The following is an 18,119-nucleotide window of genomic DNA, read 5'->3' as shown; positions in this document are numbered from 1 at the left end:
CCGGCTCTGCCAGCAGCCAGCTGTGCCAGTGTGAACCGAGCTGCAGGCCCCGAGGCCCGAGGGCCTCCTTTGCTCCGGAAGAGGCCTGACCGAGCAACAGGCGCCAGGCCCCGCCAAGTAGCCACCGGGTGTGAGCTGGTACATACCTGAGCACCCAGCCCTGGACACCAGGAACCATCAACGCACCGACCCCTGAGGGCATCAGTCACCGGCAGGAAGTGTGGTGAGGGGAGATAGGCCTCCACACTTTGGAGGGCCTGGGAGTTCCCAGAGAGGTGGAGTCTAAGACCCGACCTGACATATAGACACAGACAAACAGGCACACACAGACACAAACATGCTTTCCCACCCTCATGCACACATATACAAATACTCAGCACTCACCCAACGTAAGGATAGACATAAATGGACATGTACACACAATCACACTCCCCAAACATACTCTATGCCCCGGGTCCAGGTACCCTCGCCCCCAGAGGGGGAAACGGCACCTAGACCCAGGAGATGTTACCCTTTCCCCCGGGGTGGAGGCAAGCAGACCGCCCCAGGCTCCGCAGCAGCAGGGAGGCCCCGCATCCCAGATCCCAATCGGACGGCCAACACCTCCTCCCAGCCCCCCCGCCCCGATGGCCAGCAGAGAACGGGGGTGTGTGAAGACCCCAAACCTCCCTCCTCTCACTCATGTGTAGTGTTGCTGTGTGTTGTTCTAAAGTGCATTTAAAACACGGGAGAGCATGGTGCTGCTGCCAGAGAGCAGCAGGTGTCAGCACGGCCCCTCCCGAGAACCCTCAATGTCTACATGGATTTAAAATTGAGAGGTGGGCACCGGCGCCAGAGGTAGGGTTGAATACAGAGACAGTCCTCTGGACGCCGTTAATGTGCCCACCCTCAAGGCCCTCTATGTATGTGTTATGAGAGTGTGAGTAATGTGGATGTCTAAGTTGTGGAATAAAATTGAGGCACAGGTGGCCAGAAGGGGACAGAGGGGGGGGAATGCCTCCCCTGCACCCTGGTGACACACCCGCACCCCAAGGCCCTACTTGTGTGGGTGGGTGTGGATATTAAATCTGGCTGATGACCCATGTTTAACGTTACAGCGTTCTGACAGTGTTGCAAAGTCTCCAAAGCCAAGCTTTTAAGTTAATGGTGTAAAAACTGATGTTCAACTGTGTCAAAGGCCTTAAAAAAGTAAAAACAAAATATAGTCATTCTCTGGAATTAGGTATGAGTAATCCAACAGATCCAAAACAAATCTTATATTATTGTGTTATTGGGTAAAAACCCAGATTACTCTATCAATGAAAAGTTTAAGGAATGTGTTTCTAGTATTGCAGGTAGGGATGGGTATCGAAACCCGGTTCTTGTTGAGAACCGGTTCCCACTGTTTCAATTCCTTGGAATCGTTTGCCATTTTTGCAAACGATTCCCTTATCAATTCCAGTCGCCCCCAATGACGTCACCACGTTGCGGAGCGTCATTTACCTGGCAGGGCGCCTAAGCGGCTCAAACGCTCAGTTTGGTTATACTTTACGAGAACGGATGACAACAGGGCAACTTGCAATACTTGCAAAGTAGATATTTCATTTAAAGGAGGAAACACTACGAATATGCAAAAGCATTTGATCACAAAACACGTGATGACCTTAAATCAGGGGTCCCCAATCCCAGTCCACGAGGGCCGGTGTCCCTGCAGGTTTTAGATGTGTCCTTGATCCATCACAGCTGATTTAAATGGATAAATTACCTTTTCAACATGTCTTGAAGTTCTCCAGGGGCCTGGTAATGAACTAATGTGATTCAGGTGTGTTGACCCAGGGTGAGCTCTAAAACCTGCAGGGACACCGGCCCTCGTGGACTGGGATTGGGGACCCCTGCCTTAAATGAATGTCGTGTTTTTAATTCCGCTCCGGACTCGTGAATCTCAACCCAGCAGCAGCGGTAACGTTTGCACGTCCTCTCCCGTTAATGCGGCAGGTAAATAATCAACTAACAGTGCATATTATGTTAGCGCGATCTGCCTTAATACAAAACCTGCCATTACTGTGCATTTAGGTGACCATGATGAGACAGACAGAGTCTGGCTGGCAGTTCTCGCTGCAGTCTACCGGTAGCGTCTCCTTTCAGGCCAGGATAGTTTGTGGTCAAAGGCTTGCACCCATTTGCCACAGCAGATGCCCCCGATTTTCAGTAAGTGAATGTGTTTAATTGTAGGCAGGGACATTACTGGATATTCTTGTGTAATTGCTACAGAATAATTTATGTTATACTTTGTTATTGCTACAGAAGAATATTTATTTTATTATTTTACATTTACAATCTTTTTCCCTGGGGACCCTGTGACACCCCATTGAAGAGCCGTAGGCTGTGGATCTCTTAAGATCTCACTGTTGGGTTTGTAAGGCCATGTTACTCCTAAATTTCTATCTTGTTGAAAGAGAAGATATAAAACAAAGTTCTAAGCTAATCGACCTTAGTGTTCTCCTTTTTTAAAAAGAATCGATAAAGAATCGAATCGTTAAACAGAATCGAAAATGGAATCGGAATCGTGAAAATCTTATCAATACCCATCCCTAATTGCAGGCAAGTGTCCATCTATCCATCATAGGGTGATATTAAAGATTCCTCTGTGAGAGATACGGCATGTAAACAGTTGAGTCAGGTTGAGGTCTGGACTTTGGGCCATTGCAACACAATCAAAGGAGTTTGCAAAGAAAAGCGTCTGGACTTCTTTAAGTTGCTTGAAGACGTTTCACCTCTCATCCGAGAAGCTTCTTCAGTTCTAAGGTCAAATGGCCGAGAGTCCCAGATTTAAACCCAGTGGGAGTATCCCCCCCAATGAGGGACAAAGGACCCCCTGGTGATCCTCTAATCACATGCGCCAAGGTGTGAAAGCGGGTGTGGGACCTAATCAGCCAGGGTTTCAGGTGAGCCCTCAGGAATTCACATGACAAGGTGGGGCCAGGTTTCACAATGGGCTCACCTGAAACCCTGGCTGATTAGGTCCCACACCCGCTTTCACACCTTGGCGCATGTGATTAGAGGATCACCAGGGGGTCCTTTGTCCCTCATTGGGGGGGATACTCCCACTGGGTTTAAATCTGGGACTCTCGGCCATTTGACCTTAGAACTGAAGAAGCTTCTCGGATGAGAGGTGAAACGTCTTCAAGCAACTTAAAGAAGTCCAGACGCTTTTCTTTGCAAACTCCTTTGACTACGATGACCTGGATGACTGAGAACCTTCACAGACACATTGCAACACAATGATTCTTTTCTTTTTTAGAGAATGAAGTGTCAAACCTACAGCATGATCACATGACAAAAGATGGAAGCTGTCGCATCAGTATAAAGGTTTTTTTATTGTAATACATATTTAACTATGGAGCTAATAGTGTTTTGTGTTTCCCAAACAAGACCGAACACTGAAATCATCCAACACTAAAACAACTCAGAGTGAGCTGATGTCTTTTTACCTCAGTGCCAAGTGTGCATTTGGGTATAGTGACAATAAAATCATTGTTATCCCGCTCAGCACACCACAACAGATGGTATGCATTCAAGGTGGACAGAGGGTAGATATTAGGTTCAACCATGTAAATCTAGATGGGGAAGTAAAAGTCTTTGGTCAGCATAGAGACGATACAGGGGATCTGCTTCTTGTTGCTAAACCCAGGCAGGTTGCAGGATGACTCAAAGTGGCGTGAAACACCGTAGCTGACTCGCGTCATGATCTGCATCAGATCCAGCTTCCCACTGTAGCGCTCCAACATCTCACACAACGTCTGTATGAACCAGGAGCCGTTGCTCGTGTTTCTCCATGAGTAGTAGCCTGCAGGAGGGTGACAGTGTTAGTGTTAGAAAACAGGTTTGGACACCACATGTCACACATCAGCTGCACTTTAGACCAAAAAAGAAAAAACAAAATAAGGAAACAGAAAAAGGGAAGCATAGAAAGAAAATGAACAATGTGTCGATGCTTGTTCTCCATACCCCAACCCATCGGTTTATCAGAATGACCCAGAAGGTGGGTCCTGAGGTTGGGATGTCACCCTAAAATGTCCCCGTTTATGAAGAGAACAGAAACTGTTTGTACCTGGAGCGGTGGAATAGGCGTATAAGAAGTCCGCCTCCACAGGAATCTTTTCAGATGTCTGCTCGTCTCCTACACTGTCGACCTCAATGGCTCCGCCATCCAGGGCTGAACCACGGCATGCCTAAAAAGGAAGGAGAGACAGATATTATCAAACTCAAAATTGATCTCATATTTGGCACACACCTTGAAACACCTTAGGGAACTTGGGCAGGCAGTTATTCAAAGCATTATCTAAATAAACTTGCATTTCAGCAGCATTTCAGCAGTACCAGGACATATAAACTAAAGTTATCAGTCAAACTGGATATTAAAAAAAGGGTTAAAGGTATATTTTGTAAATTCCAATCTTTAAAAGTAGTTTAAAACCTTCCAACATTAACTAAAGCTATCGAACAATGTGAAGAAACATCTGGACTTTATATCCAAAACATCTGTGTTGAGCAAGTTGTCCTCAAAGCTCCTGGAGGAAATCAAAGTGGCTAAAAAGTGACTGTGTTAGTTCTGACTCATCAGTTAAATATAAAGAAATTTAATGGTTAAATTTTTTTTCATGTACATTTAAAGTGAAAGCAGAGTTTTGGTTTTAAAAGTTACAAAACAAATGACAATTAAAGCAACAGTTTGAGCTTAATAAACTCCAAATGAAGACGTTACTATATAAAGACTGAAACACAGGAATGTGAAGACACATCGCAGAAGTGTGCCACACTGCCATAATGAACTCACCTGTATGAAAAAGAGCTTTGGTTTCCCCACCAGACCCTTGCAGTGGTTTCCTTTGAAGCACTGTACCAGCGTATCAAACTTTTCACAGCCGTCAGTGCCGTATATCACGCCCTCATCTCCATGACTAAGCATCACACACACAAATGATGCATTTTTCTTGTGGTCCTCCTTAGATGCTGGAAACACAGCAGAACAGATGGGAAACAATATGTGTTATTAGTGCAGCTGTTTTTAAACAACCCCCTTATTCCAACTCACAAGTCAGTGCTTTTATTTTGGCGGAGCTACTCTGATAGAATGAACAAAAACAAACTTTTTTGGACATTTTATGTTCCTTCACATCCTCTTTTCACTCTTCTTTGGGCTAAGGCTGCCCTCCTAAAACGACTAGCATGATTGGTTAGATAACATAACCAAAACCAGACAGTGCCTGTTATGTAAATAACTGGTGTAGCTCTATAACATCCGCCAACTGCTAACAAAAAGCTGTAGCAACATTAGAAGAACTGGATGTATTTGGTGGTTAGAGACTAATCACACTTAGATGCAGCCGTCTGGTGGTTACCACAACCTCATGCAGGAATGAAATCTCCATAAATCCAACAAACACAGCATTTCACTACAATCAGCTCACACATAGACTGTAACAGGATGGAGAGGTTTTTGTGAATACAGAGGTAAGCTTTAACGTCTCCTTACCGTCTAACAACAGCTTTTTCATCTGAGCCACAGTCTGGTCATTTAATATTTTCACCTTGTAACCCAGCTTCTTGAAGGTGTTTGCAACACTGGCAGCATCAACATCTGTCCCATTACGAGTGCCCATCCCTACAGAGATACACAAGCAGAAAGGCAGCACGCTATAAAGTCAGCACCGTCTGGAAATAAAATCAACACAGAATGCAATGATTTAAAATTTCATAAACTGATATTTTATTCACAACAAAAGAAAACATCAAATCAAGCTAATACATTTAACTATTTCATGATAAATATACAGCTCATTCTAACCCAGATCATCTGTCTTTAATATTAAAGTTTGTTAAATTTGAAACATGTAAATGTGACAACTATTTAAAAAAATAAGAACTCGAGGAAGAGGCAAATACTTTTTCACATCACTGTAGGGTTACCTCAGGTTAACTGGCCACATGGTTGGGTATCATATCACATTTAGATACCCAGAATCTTTGGTCCCTCGGGGTGGCAGTACGTTACCAACAGGCACGATTTTATCATTGCTCAGAAACACTCCCAGACATCATCGTCTGTGGATACAGTTTATCGAAGCGTCCACTAATGCAGGTCAGAGCTGAACCATGCAAAGAAGAAGCCATGTGTGAACATGATCCAGCGAGGCTGCGGTCTTCTCTCGGCCAAAGCCGATTTAAGATGGAGTGAGAAGGTGGAAAACTGTTCTGTGACAGAATTTGAAATTCAGTTTGGAAAACATGGATCCTCCAAACCAAAGAGTGGAAGGATGACCCAGTTTGTTATCAGCGCTCTATCCAAAAGTATGGTGGTGCATTAGTGCCTGTGGAACTAACAGCCTTCACATCTGGCAGGGGACCATCAAGACCCTGCACTTGAGTCCTCTGTGGGTCTTCACTGTATTTACGTTTTATTCAAGATCATATCCATGTTATGTGCTTGTTTGCTCTTCCTACTGTGATAGGTTAAAAATGAAAAAGACTGTATCAGGTCATTTTCATGCCACAGTGTGAAGTGAAGTGTGAGGCACGATGTAGCGCAGCTGATGAAATTTGGAAAATTAGTGAAGTTTGGAAAGTCAGAGACTGAACGAGCACTGTGACGAGGCAGTTTTAGACTCAGACAATGATCATGAAATGCATCCAGTCATTCAGTCCATCTGAATGACTGGATGGACCCACTGTTACCTGTTTTTTGGTGGAAGTTCTTGTTGTTGATAACCACACAGGTGCCAATGCAGGGGTAGTCCATCTTGTAGCGGTAAGGGTCAGAGGCTTCTGATTTGCTGCTGTTCCAGTCCATTTCCTCAGTAGTCTTGCAACTTCCTGCAGCTTCTGCATTTGCCCTGATGGTACACACACACACACACACACACACACACACACACACACTGACTCATGACTGCCCTGTACTTAAAACATGAAGAACTCGTTTAACACTGTCACAGTTGTTAAGAAGACTGTAGCTACTGTAGCTAAACCTGTCTGTTTACCTGCGAAAAATCACACAGATTGGTTTCGAAATGTCATTGTACCAGATAGAACTTCACAGCATTGCTGCAACTAAGCATTTTCACATGTACCATTTCTGAGCAGCTCTTTTACGCTCAGCTTCTTTACTAACTAATCCTGCTGGTTTAAAAACCACACTGTGGCAAACTGAAGAATAAACTGCTGGCCGTCAAAGTGAAGACGATGGTAATATAAGCCAGTTATGTTAAAATATGAAAGAAAACAAATTGAGCCAAAGTCAAATCAGCCAGGAGCTGCACAAGTCTCCACATTTTCAGCAAACAGAGCTGCTACAGCAGGTTAAGCTTTCTCAACACGTGGGGCACTCAGACAGTAAGCAACAACGCACAATAGTTACCTTTTTCCAAAAACTGCAGCATCTACAGTGTCCCCACCTCTCTGCATGTCACCATCAGCCATGTTCCTGCACACAGAACAGACAAAAAGGTCACATAGAAATCACCACAGGAAGATAAAGAAACCAAACACCCCGTGGCTCCTCTCCAAAGGTGGACCACACCCCTACTAACGCTTACAGTTGGTTTAAAAACATGCATTTTTGTTTAGGCTGATTAGCTTCCTCATTTTTAAGATTTAAGATCAGTGATGTAGATCGTGCTATAGCATTTCTTCGATAGAAAAAGAACAATTACTTTAAAAGGAAGTACATGCCATTCTCAGTGTTTTCAAGAAAGAGCTACACTTTCTGGAGAAGTGTATTTTTGGAGTCTGGTTGGGTTGTGCAAGTTGCAAAACTTTGAAATGCATGACTAAAACGTCTGAAGTTGATTGATGTGCAATTCTTTAATAATAATGATAATAATAATAATGTATACTTTATTGATCCCCCTGGGGAAATTCCTCTCTGCATTTAACCCGTTCACTCAGTGAAGCACACACACCAACAAACTGGAATGGGATTCTTCTTTTCTTGCAGTCCCAACCTGTCAGGTCATGTAGTTTGACAGAGTATGCCAGATTACACAATCTCAAAGTGGAAAGAAAAACCCCACAACAAGGACAATAGTTACCCTGGAAGCTGTTCGGTAAGAGAGATAAGATAAACCTTTATTAGTCCCAAATGCGGGACATGTTTTTTGGTCACGGCATAAAGTACAAGTTAAGAGCAGTAAAAATTCAGAAAAAAAGACACCAGGTGCCTCCATACACTCAACCTTGTGTGTACCAACATAGAATCAACTTTATGGATTAACTAATATGTCCATATATAACTTGGAGCAGTTAAAAAGCATACTCAGGAAGAGCCACTCCTGTTACACCACACTAAACTGTAGCTCATAGTGAAACCACTGACACAACAGAAAAGTTACCTCACAATGTGAAAGAGAAAATGACCAACATGAAAACGGTGAGTCAGTATTTTTGTTTGATTTTTTAAAATTAAATTCTGAAATATGCAGATGTTAGTTTGATAAATATAGAATAGTTTTATGAGAACACTGCAGTACATAATGTACGTGCTGTAAAATATAAAGGTCTGTCAAAATGAAGACTACTAACATAAGCCAGCTGTATATTACGATGCTTATTTTTACTACATTATGTGTACTAGTACATGGCACTGGTACATATAATGCCACCAAGCAACTGGTCATTTAAGCCCATCGCTTGGTGTCAGCAATGCTACGTGATGATGTCATATTTTCCGATGCAGATAAGAGCCTTTGGGAGACAGTTTTCCTCTTTTAAATGGAGAGGTATTACACTTGTACATAATGGTGTAAAGGCACAGCAGTTAGTTTCAAAAACAGCAATAGTATTTTATGTCTTTTTTCCATCTCCAAAAATATATTTTATTTTCCAGTAATGCGGGTGGTGTGCTGAACAGTAAACTGACGTAAATGACTCGATAATCTGCCAAAAACACATCTGTCATGAAAGCCATTTTCTGTCACAAAATAGATGTTGAGATGAGTTTTTGGCAAAGTGACGTACAGACATTTACCCAGGTAAAAACTGATTGGCACCAAAAATGTCTCAACAGAGATTTGTCCCATAGAGCTGCAAACAAACATAACATCACAGTTTTATTAAGACATTTAAATGGCCAAAAAGGGCTGATGGAACTGACTATAATGTAGGTACAGTAAGGCTGTACAGACATAGGAAATACAGAGAAACAGGTCCTGTCTTTATTTTAGATATAACCCCTCCATAAATCTATGGTCAGTCTATTTACCAATATAAGCCCACTGAAACATCAAAAATCCGTTTCTAGCACAACACTGGGATCAGGAGGAATACCAAAAACTCACAAATGCCCTCAATGAAATTCTTTTATATTTTAAGTCTCCCATTTAGTGAGCTATGTTACCTCTGGACCCAGACCCACGTTCAACAACTCAGGTTTAGAGGATCTCAGCCTGTCATAAATACTGGTCATGTGATCTATCCAAAGTGAAAAAACCACAAAACCCACAATGCTTCCTCGTGTAAGTTGTTCATTTGACTATTTTTAGTTGGGTTTACTTTTAGGGTTAGAACCACAGACTGCTGTTTCCACACACCCAGGTGTTTGAATGTAGACTCACACTAAGGAGCAACCAATTACTGTTTAACTACACCAAGCTAGAGCTAATAACGAAACTCCACAGATAACAAAACAAATTATTTACAACCCTTCAATCAGCAGGTTCTTGTTTTTACGTTAAGCAAATTGAAATGCTTCCAAGCACAATACCTGGATGTTAGCTTAATAATTACCCCGTACATGATGGAGGGATCTGTGGGGATATTCCATATAAATTATATAAATGCCGTAAAAGTGAGTCCAACTGCACTGGTAGCAAAAACTACAAAAACCTAACATACGACAACTGTACATTAAAGTGCTACTACAGCTAATGTTACACAGTAATAAAGGCGAGTGAACAATGACCTAAAAATAATATCCCAACGCTGTCTTTTTAAAACAATTTCAGTTTAGTTTACGGCTACGTCAGAAAACGCATTAGTAAAGCAAATAGTTGGGAAAACGCGTAAATATCAGCGGGAACACGGCAAACTCACGCAGCGAGTAACACAAGAGTAAATACGAACGGACTAGAAAACACCAAAATAAACGTACCTTTAAATGAGACAGGAGAAACCAGCAGAATGCGCTTTTATGAAGTATGTTACATAAATAATGCCAACCAGGAAATCTCTCAGTTAAGTTTAAACCTGAAACTTTCAGCCAATTGGAACGCCGATTCAGTGTGGGCGGGAGAAACCTGTGGATGACGCCACAAAAAGGCAAACGCTGATTGGTTTAGACAACTATTGTTTAGTTACCAGCAGTCCCTTCTCTTATCTGCACAGGTAGGTGAAATGCTGTGACAAATAATTATAAGAAGCTGCACGGAAATTCCAGTAGCAGTTCAGACTGCTTCTGGAATTTATTTCCCTTTGTTAAATAAAAAAAGTAACTGAACTACACACGCACACAAAATGTGGTCCCATTATTTGAATTTATTAAATATAATATGAATGTATTCATATTATTAATGTATAAAACATAATGTCACATTCTTATAGTAATCATCCACAGTTTACATTTATGATCTAAATGAACAGAACAGTGTTATATACAAAGCCTTATCTACACCATACATTATAATCCAAACCATCACGCTGCTTCCAGCCTCACATCTCATATTGTGCAGTCTCTGGGAGCTTTAAACGTTCTGCATTTGTGTCATTTCCCAGACTCATTTTAAGTCTCTTTTCTCTCTGCTGTTTTAATGTGCTTCGTCTCCAAGAGCAGAGCTGGTAAGCTGGAGGCCCCGTACTGGAAAAAGGAAGCAGAATTCAGCTCATCATTGAAAGACAATACAGCATTTGGGTATTTAATGTTGTTGTGCATCTCTACCGTCTCTTTCTCCTTGGGGTGTTTTTGTCTGTAGTCCAGGTACTGTTGGTTGAGCTCTCTGATGTCATGGAGGAAGGCCTGGCTTCGTCTCAGGTCGGCTAACCGCTGCTGAAGTTCAGCTTTCTCCTTCTCCAGCAACCATGCCCGCCTTTCTGCCCTGTTACAACAATCACACGAGGTGAGCAGTGAGTGAAAGGAAAATAATGTAAACTTTTACATTCTCCAAGAACTACTTCTTTCACATGAATGACTCTATAAAGACATAAAATTTACAACAGGCTGTTTGTGAATCATGCGTCTGAGTTGCTGCTCACCTCATCATCTCATGCTTGGCATCAAACAGTCTCTGTGTGTTTTTACGGATCAAAGAGCCCACCTAACACAGAACAATGGAAACAAGCACTTTACCCAGCCTACAGACTACAAGCTGCTCTGTGAACTTTCAGTGCAAAGTATGGACCCTGGCTTTGAGCTAAACATAGGCATCAGTACGCCAACATAAAATGACAGTAACAGTAACAGTATGCTAATGTCTAACACATTCTGCCAGCTCATACAGAAGGTAAGGAGGCGATATGGAACGATTACATGACTAAAGTTCCCGTTTTATCTTCCAAGAGTATTAAGTGGATTATTGTCATACAGACTAGGAGTTCAAGGACACACAGAAACTTCACAATGAACCTACTGATCTGATTTTGACCAGAGCCGTTTTGAATGAGTCACAGTTGAGAATCATTAACTAGCACAGAGGTGGTGTGGTTAGATGCTTATGTAAACTCATCATGGGCTTGGATGGGAAGTTTAGGATTTTAATGAGTTCTTTGAACTTGAATGATTCTGCAGCACAAATCTCTAATGACTTAAAAACCAAACAAATCCAAAAACAAGACTTAGTTGCATAAGTTTGAATCTATTTAGGATTTCCTCTAATCCACACAGGGTCAAAAGAACACAAATATATACACACAGTAGGGCTGTTCGATATAACGATATATATCGGATGACGATAGAAAAACGTCTATCGTTTCATTTTACGCTATCGTTTGTTTCGTGGTGTCGCAAAATAAACTGTTTACGGCAATATTTTTTATCGTTCTGATGGTCACTGTAGTGTCTATATTAATTTCTTAAAGTTCTCTCTTTCTCTTATATTAAATATAACCACACTACGGACCGACAAGCGCCTGTTTTCATGCGTTGTCGTTAGCAACAACAACGGTAACACCATTGCGTGTCCGGTTGTTTATGTTCCACATAAACCTTTCACAATAAAACTCAAGATCCTGTTGAGACTTTTCAAAATAAACTGAATCACGTGAAAGAGCAGATTATTTACGGACGAGAAGTAAAAAAAGAGCCGCCAGGTGCTAAAAAATAAACCTTGGACTCAAACGTTAGAACAGACTTTTCCCTGCAGCACGCCTCGTAATAAACACTCACAAAAAAACGGCGGCCGTTACAACTTATGTCTAAAAATGTATCGTTTCATGCATCGGTTAAAACACTTGACTCTAGCTACATGACGCGCAGCTGGAAACACTTCCCGCAAGTCGAGCTGCCCGAGATTCACAGAATTTACATAAAATGTTACATTTTTGTGATTTATATCGTTATCGGGACGATAGAATTCTTCTATCGGGATATGAGATTTTGGTCATATCGCACAGCCCTAACACACAGTAATAATAAATTCAAAGTGCCTTAGCAAACTGCAGCTTGACTGGATGTGTTTGGTAGCCTGATTGATCCATTCCAACCAGGCCCGATGTGTGTTTGGGATCACTGATCAAAGGTGGCGTACTAACATGCTACTAGGGTCACAGTTTAGTATTTTACCATGCTTACATTAGTAAGGCTGACCAGATGCCATAATTACCTTTTTGTTTTCTCTCTTTAAAACCTTGAGCTTTTTAAGTGAAGTGATCTGAAAGAGACAAATACAGTGTTTGATTTAATGATGGCTGATCAACAACATGCTGCTGTCTATTAGACTCAATTCATTGAGAAAAAAACCCCCAAACAAGTTATATAATAATAAGTCCATTCATGACATCTAGAGTTTGAAGTAGGATCGACTACTTATTATGTTGTTAGATGAAAAAGGCCTTGCTGGCACCTTTGGTGACTCAGGGCCTTTCTTCCTGCATTTCATGATGTTTAATGCCAGTAACCAACGAAATGCTTAGCATTAGAAATGTCATTGATAGTGCTTTACACTCTAATATGGCTACACAATGTATGAGTTACTGGTAATACACTGTTTGTTTAATCCTCTAAATGCCAGCTTGTAGCATCCTTCAAAACTACACAGAGTAAAGCTGTGTTGTCCTTGACAGCCTCTGTCTGACATCATCACCACAATCAGGAAAGTCTGACCTTTTCTGTGAGCTGGTCTTTGACATTGCTGGAGAAACAATCAATGGTGTGTCTGACAGCTTTAGACTCCACAGACTCCCTGAAAGCAAGCACACAGAACAAAGTAATGCTACTGGGAACCAGAATGATCACCTCTACCAGCATGCTTGCAGTTTTCATTCATGCAGATCCTAAAGAAAACATCATGCTTCAATATTTTATCTGTGATAAATATAGATATCTGTGTGAAACACAACTGCTGTCAATGTAAAGGCGTTAATTAAAATGACTGTAATGTGTACTTAAAGCCTAGATTACAGGCTACAGAGAGGGTCACGGTTAATGATTGTTAAATTTTGGAAATTTACCTGTACTGCTCACAGAAGTCAAGGAAGGAATCCAGCACCACCTCCAACTCTGTTCCTCTGTGTTGGCCTTGTTTCCTCCTCCTCTGCTCGCCTGTGCTGGCCTGTCTTGGTTCTCCAGATGCACTGCCTTCAAGAGGAATCAGCTCCATTATTTAATCACTCTGAGCAATAATTTTTATGAAAAATGTCAGTTACAATTAAAATACAGTAACATTCAAAAGATAGCACAGGGTCAGTCTCACTGAAATACTTTTCCCAGTGATGTAGAGTCTGTTTTGGTTCTTTCTGATGAAGACCAACTGTGACTGCATCAGCCACACATGAGTAAAATCAGTCCATACATTCACCTTCTTAGTTTGGATTTGAGTTATTTTTGCAATATAATTCATTAATGTCTCTACTTTAACCTAACAATGATATTAAGAAGTGCGCACATAGTAGCATTGTGTGGTTATGCTAATTATGTTCCTCTTCCTTTGAGTTACCTGGTTTGGGGAGTTGGCTGCTTCCTGTCTGGGCAAAAGGTGTGGCCAGGTGCAGTTACGTTATTTTGTGCTTAGGTAGTATTGGTGTTTGTTTTTGTTTCCCTCCATTGTGTGTAAATGGTTTGGCCAAACCACTGTAAAGGTTACCCTCCTGTGTCTTTGTGCTCAGTTTGTGAGTCAAGTTGTGTTTACTTAGTTAAGTTTCTGTCACTTTTTGAGTAGTTATGTTTAGTTGAGCTCTTTTATGGGCCCACTAATTTTATTTTTTAACTTGATCTTTTTCAACTTTTTGGGGGGATAGAATTGTGTAATTGGCTGCTTGGTCCCTCACATCAACAGCTGATACAAATGTTTGTTGTGTTAGTTAAAAAAAAAAAAAAAAAAATCTGTGATGAGAACCTTTGCAGTAAGACGACAGTGTTGACTACAACAGCCTCCCACCTTCATGCACCTGCATGTTGTGTGAAAAACTGCCACCTAGTGGTTGATTTTTAACAAACCGTTTCCAACACTCACAGGAGATTTCATTAGGTACACCTCCATAGTGTTGGGTTGGACGGTCTGTTGCTTTCAAAAAGGCTGTAATTTCTACAATCAGCAAGGTGATGGAAACATTCCACAGAGATTTGCTCCATACTGATATGACGACATGTTCAAGAAACCAGTTTGCCATGATTTGAGCTTTATGACATGACGCGTTATCCTGCTGGAGGCAGCTATCAGAAATGGGTGCACTGTGGTCAAAAATGGATTCACATAGTCAGCACCAATACTCAGGTAGGTTGTTGCATTTAAACAATGTTGACACTACGGGAACCCAAGGTGAGCCAAGAAAATATCCACACTATTACACCAGCACCACCACGCTGTGTATACCAAATTCTGATGCTTGCATCCAAATGTAGCAGCAGAAATGAAGTCTCATCAGATGTTATGCATTATAAAGGTGATAACAGACAGTAACCAGTTATTTTCGCTCTTACCTGATGAAGACTTCCTAACTTTGGACTTCTCAAACAAAGACTTTTTCATTCTTCCCAAGCTTCCCCTTACAGCCTTCTTTGGACTTGGATTCTGAGGAAATGACATGAAGAAAAAGATGCAAAGTTAGAAAATAGACCATATATCTGCCGCTGCTGGGCTGCTGCTCAAAGCTCTGTGCTAATGCAAGTTCACACCCAGCTGGTGTCTTCATCCACATCCTCCTCATCAGATGAAAGCACTCTCCTGCTCTTCTGTGGGGCGGGGCCAGAGCTCTGGAAAAAATCATTATTTTCAGCACATCTGAAGTCTTAAACTCAATTATTTTTATAAGGGTTGTTTACTTATAACCACACAAGAGCCTCTCACCTGTGACTGACTGTCACTCGATCTTCCACCAGCAGACTCACGTTTTCTCTTCTTGTCCTCAGTCCTTTGCTGATTATTCACAGGCCTAGTGCGACACAGACAGACACACTCACACAGATAAATAAACCAATAGGGATGTAACATAAAAGTCAGTCATTTCAGCATCATTACTCAAGACAGGCAAGTTCAAGTTGTTTGCTTGAGTTCCTCCAAGGGGGGCAGCTTCTGTACTCACAGTCATAAAATGGATAGTTGGATATGTAGAAAGGAGCTTCTAGAACTTTGAGGGGTTTTGTGTGTGTCATCACATCTCTCTGTACAGGGCCTCACCTTGCACATCCCCTCTTGGCAGGCTTCTTCCCAATTAAACGCTTCTGTATGGCTTTAGGAGCAGGCTGACTGTCCTTCTCTGGGACAGTTTTATGTACCTCCACATGTGGCTCTGCTCGTTCATCTGCAGTGGCTTCTTTCTCAGGCCTAACAAGTGCATACAGGAGGTTTAAAAAACAGAAAGAAAGAAAAAAAGTCTGCACTCACATCACAATAAACTAATAAGTGCACATTAACTATACCTTACCTGGTTTGGCCCTTCTCACCAGCACTTCTCCTGCCCCTCTCTACCTTTTTTTCTTCCTTTCCATTCTCTCGACCTCCCTCTGCCGCCTTCCTCTTTACAGCAGCTCCACGCTGTCCGCCGGTGACCTTTCCTGTGTTTTCTGGTCTGTTCTGTTCTTCTTCAGGCACATTTAAATCTTCTTCCATGGCGGTACTGTGCAGAGGGTTGCCTGGGCAACACAAGCATCATGTGGTCAGCAAAAGTTAAGGAGCAGAAAATGTATAACAACACCCGACATAGGGAATTTAATTCAATAGTCTTACCATAATTTAGCTGTAACCCTGCCAGGAAGCTAGCTTTGTCTATAGAGGACAGGTTGGCGGAATCCATTTGATCAAAAGATGATACTTTCTGAATTTGAGCAAAACAAAGAGGAATAAAGTATAATTAGGTGCTTTAAAAGTTGCCCCACATCAACAATTTTTACGTGTTTTTCCTCAACAAAATCAATGCAGCAAACAAAAGAAGGACCAATCGATCTGATCACACTGAGCCAGTCAAGGATGAACTTACTTCGCTCTCCACTGGAGGCGCTGTCGGCACTCTGGTTCCCCGTCGCTTTTTGGCACTGCATAAACAAAAGGACAAGGGGACGCCTCATGTTATTAACTGGCTCCTGGGTTTGTTCACCATCCTCCTACCAGCCTGCTTAAAGAACGCAAGGCTGTGGTGGAATTCTTATTTTCTATCTAAGTGAGTGAAGAGACCCAAGCGAGGCTGTATCGATAACGAGAGCTGGTTATATTCTCTAAATACTAAAAGGAAAGTCCTTCCATGATTATCTCCTTTAGCAGAGGACTGTCACTTATGTTAGGAGAGCAGATAAGGCTGTCACACGATACCCAACCATCACTCGACAAGTGGCTCACATCATGTAAATGCTCATCAGGTTTTCCTATTTCATGCCACAATCAGCTGATATGTTTTAAACCTTCCACGGGCTACGTTACACCCACATGTGAAATAAAAACATTGTGCCAGTGGCAAAATGTGCTTCTTATGAAGAGGCTGGCTTTTGTGCCGAATGTAGAGTTAAAAAGTAAGAGTTTATCTGCTACATTTAATGTTTATTTTTTATTGAATGTGAGCAAGCCCAGAGAGATGGTGATCAACATCAGAAAGAAGAGGGCGGCCATACAAATGAGTACCTAGGAACAGGCTGTACACATAAAGCAGGCTCTGGCTCTGTGAATGGCTCCAAACTAAGCACTTTTGAAGCTGTGACCGCCATCACGGGACAGATACGTACCAGTAGTTGTCACACTCTATAATACAAGTGTATGTTTCTCTTCTCGTTATTTATATCGACAGTATAACTTCCCTCACTGACATCATGCTAACAGCAGCAGGTCAACGAAAAAGTTTCTTTTAGCAAAAAAGGTGTTCCGGTAAGCATAAATAAATATTTCTTTCAATGTTTAAATGTTACAAGTCAAAACGGAAAGTTCTCACCTCATTACGAACAACTGTAGGTTTAGTACGTTTTATAAACAGTTCGTCGGAGGAGCTCAAACAGCTTCCCGCTGCTCCCGCAAAATAGTTCAAGTTCCGGACTGTACCATTCCAGTCACACAGGGGTGGAAAATAATACAACAAAAATGTGTAAGTGGGGGGTTATATAGATAAAATAACTGCATTCAAGGCTTAACTTTACCTTTGCCTTAAATTGCTTTGAATTCAGTATATTTGAAAGAATGTTTACATTAAAAAAAAAAAAAATAAGCCAACCCCACAGCGGATTTGAACTTTCCTTATTTCTACGGAATGCGAAAAAGACCACAAAGAACTTTTTTCGAACCTTCGAAAGCAACGAAATCTAGAACATAAATCAGTGACTGATGTCAATACAAAACCAAATGTGACTGATTAAAAATAACAGGAAGAAATGACAATATTTAAAGTTTTGTGCATTAGTGAAGCAACGTACAAACATTACCTGATTTTTTTTTTATTTTTAATCAAATATTTTACAAAATGTGACATTAAAAACAATTATAATACAAATTAATGTTATTTTTCCTTGTTATCTAAAT

At 41.4% G+C, this 18,119-nt stretch overlaps 2 protein-coding genes across 3 annotated transcripts; both read right to left on the bottom strand.

Moving 5' to 3' along the window:
* Positions 1–3,336: 3,336 nt before the first annotated feature.
* Positions 3,337–10,265, bottom strand: LOC100695417 (caspase-3). The gene is made up of 7 exons (XM_003451767.5): positions 10,127–10,265; positions 7,397–7,462; positions 6,715–6,872; positions 5,516–5,644; positions 4,817–4,992; positions 4,091–4,211; positions 3,337–3,826 (listed from the first exon to the last, which is right to left on the bottom strand). The coding sequence occupies exons 2-7, from the start codon at positions 7,456–7,458 to the stop codon at positions 3,597–3,599; spliced, it is 876 nt and encodes a 291-aa protein (XP_003451815.1). The 5' UTR covers positions 7,459–7,462; positions 10,127–10,265; the 3' UTR covers positions 3,337–3,596.
* A 224-nt stretch (positions 10,266–10,489) lies between these two features.
* cenpu (centromere protein U) lies at positions 10,490–17,790 on the bottom strand. 2 transcript variants are annotated; one of them, XM_005456369.3, is made up of 14 exons: positions 17,539–17,790; positions 16,600–16,654; positions 16,350–16,437; positions 16,048–16,255; positions 15,801–15,947; positions 15,471–15,555; positions 15,299–15,376; positions 15,104–15,194; positions 13,636–13,762; positions 13,289–13,367; positions 12,789–12,836; positions 11,224–11,285; positions 10,910–11,066; positions 10,490–10,828 (listed from the first exon to the last, which is right to left on the bottom strand). In XM_005456369.3, exons 1-14 carry the CDS (start codon positions 17,541–17,543, stop codon positions 10,754–10,756), a joined length of 1,305 nt encoding a protein of 434 aa, XP_005456426.1. In that variant the 5' UTR covers positions 17,544–17,790; the 3' UTR covers positions 10,490–10,753. The 2 variants fall into 2 exon arrangements, with proteins under 2 accessions (XP_005456426.1, XP_013130869.1); XM_013275415.3 differs by lacking the exon at positions 17,539–17,790 and adding an exon at positions 17,336–17,494.
* Positions 17,791–18,119: the final 329 nt, after the last annotated feature.

This window comes from Oreochromis niloticus, linkage group LG2 (genome assembly GCF_001858045.2).
Source record: "Oreochromis niloticus isolate F11D_XX linkage group LG2, O_niloticus_UMD_NMBU, whole genome shotgun sequence".
NCBI lineage: Eukaryota > Metazoa > Chordata > Actinopteri > Cichliformes > Cichlidae > Oreochromis > Oreochromis niloticus.
This window is presented reverse-complemented; position numbering and strand designations above follow the sequence as displayed.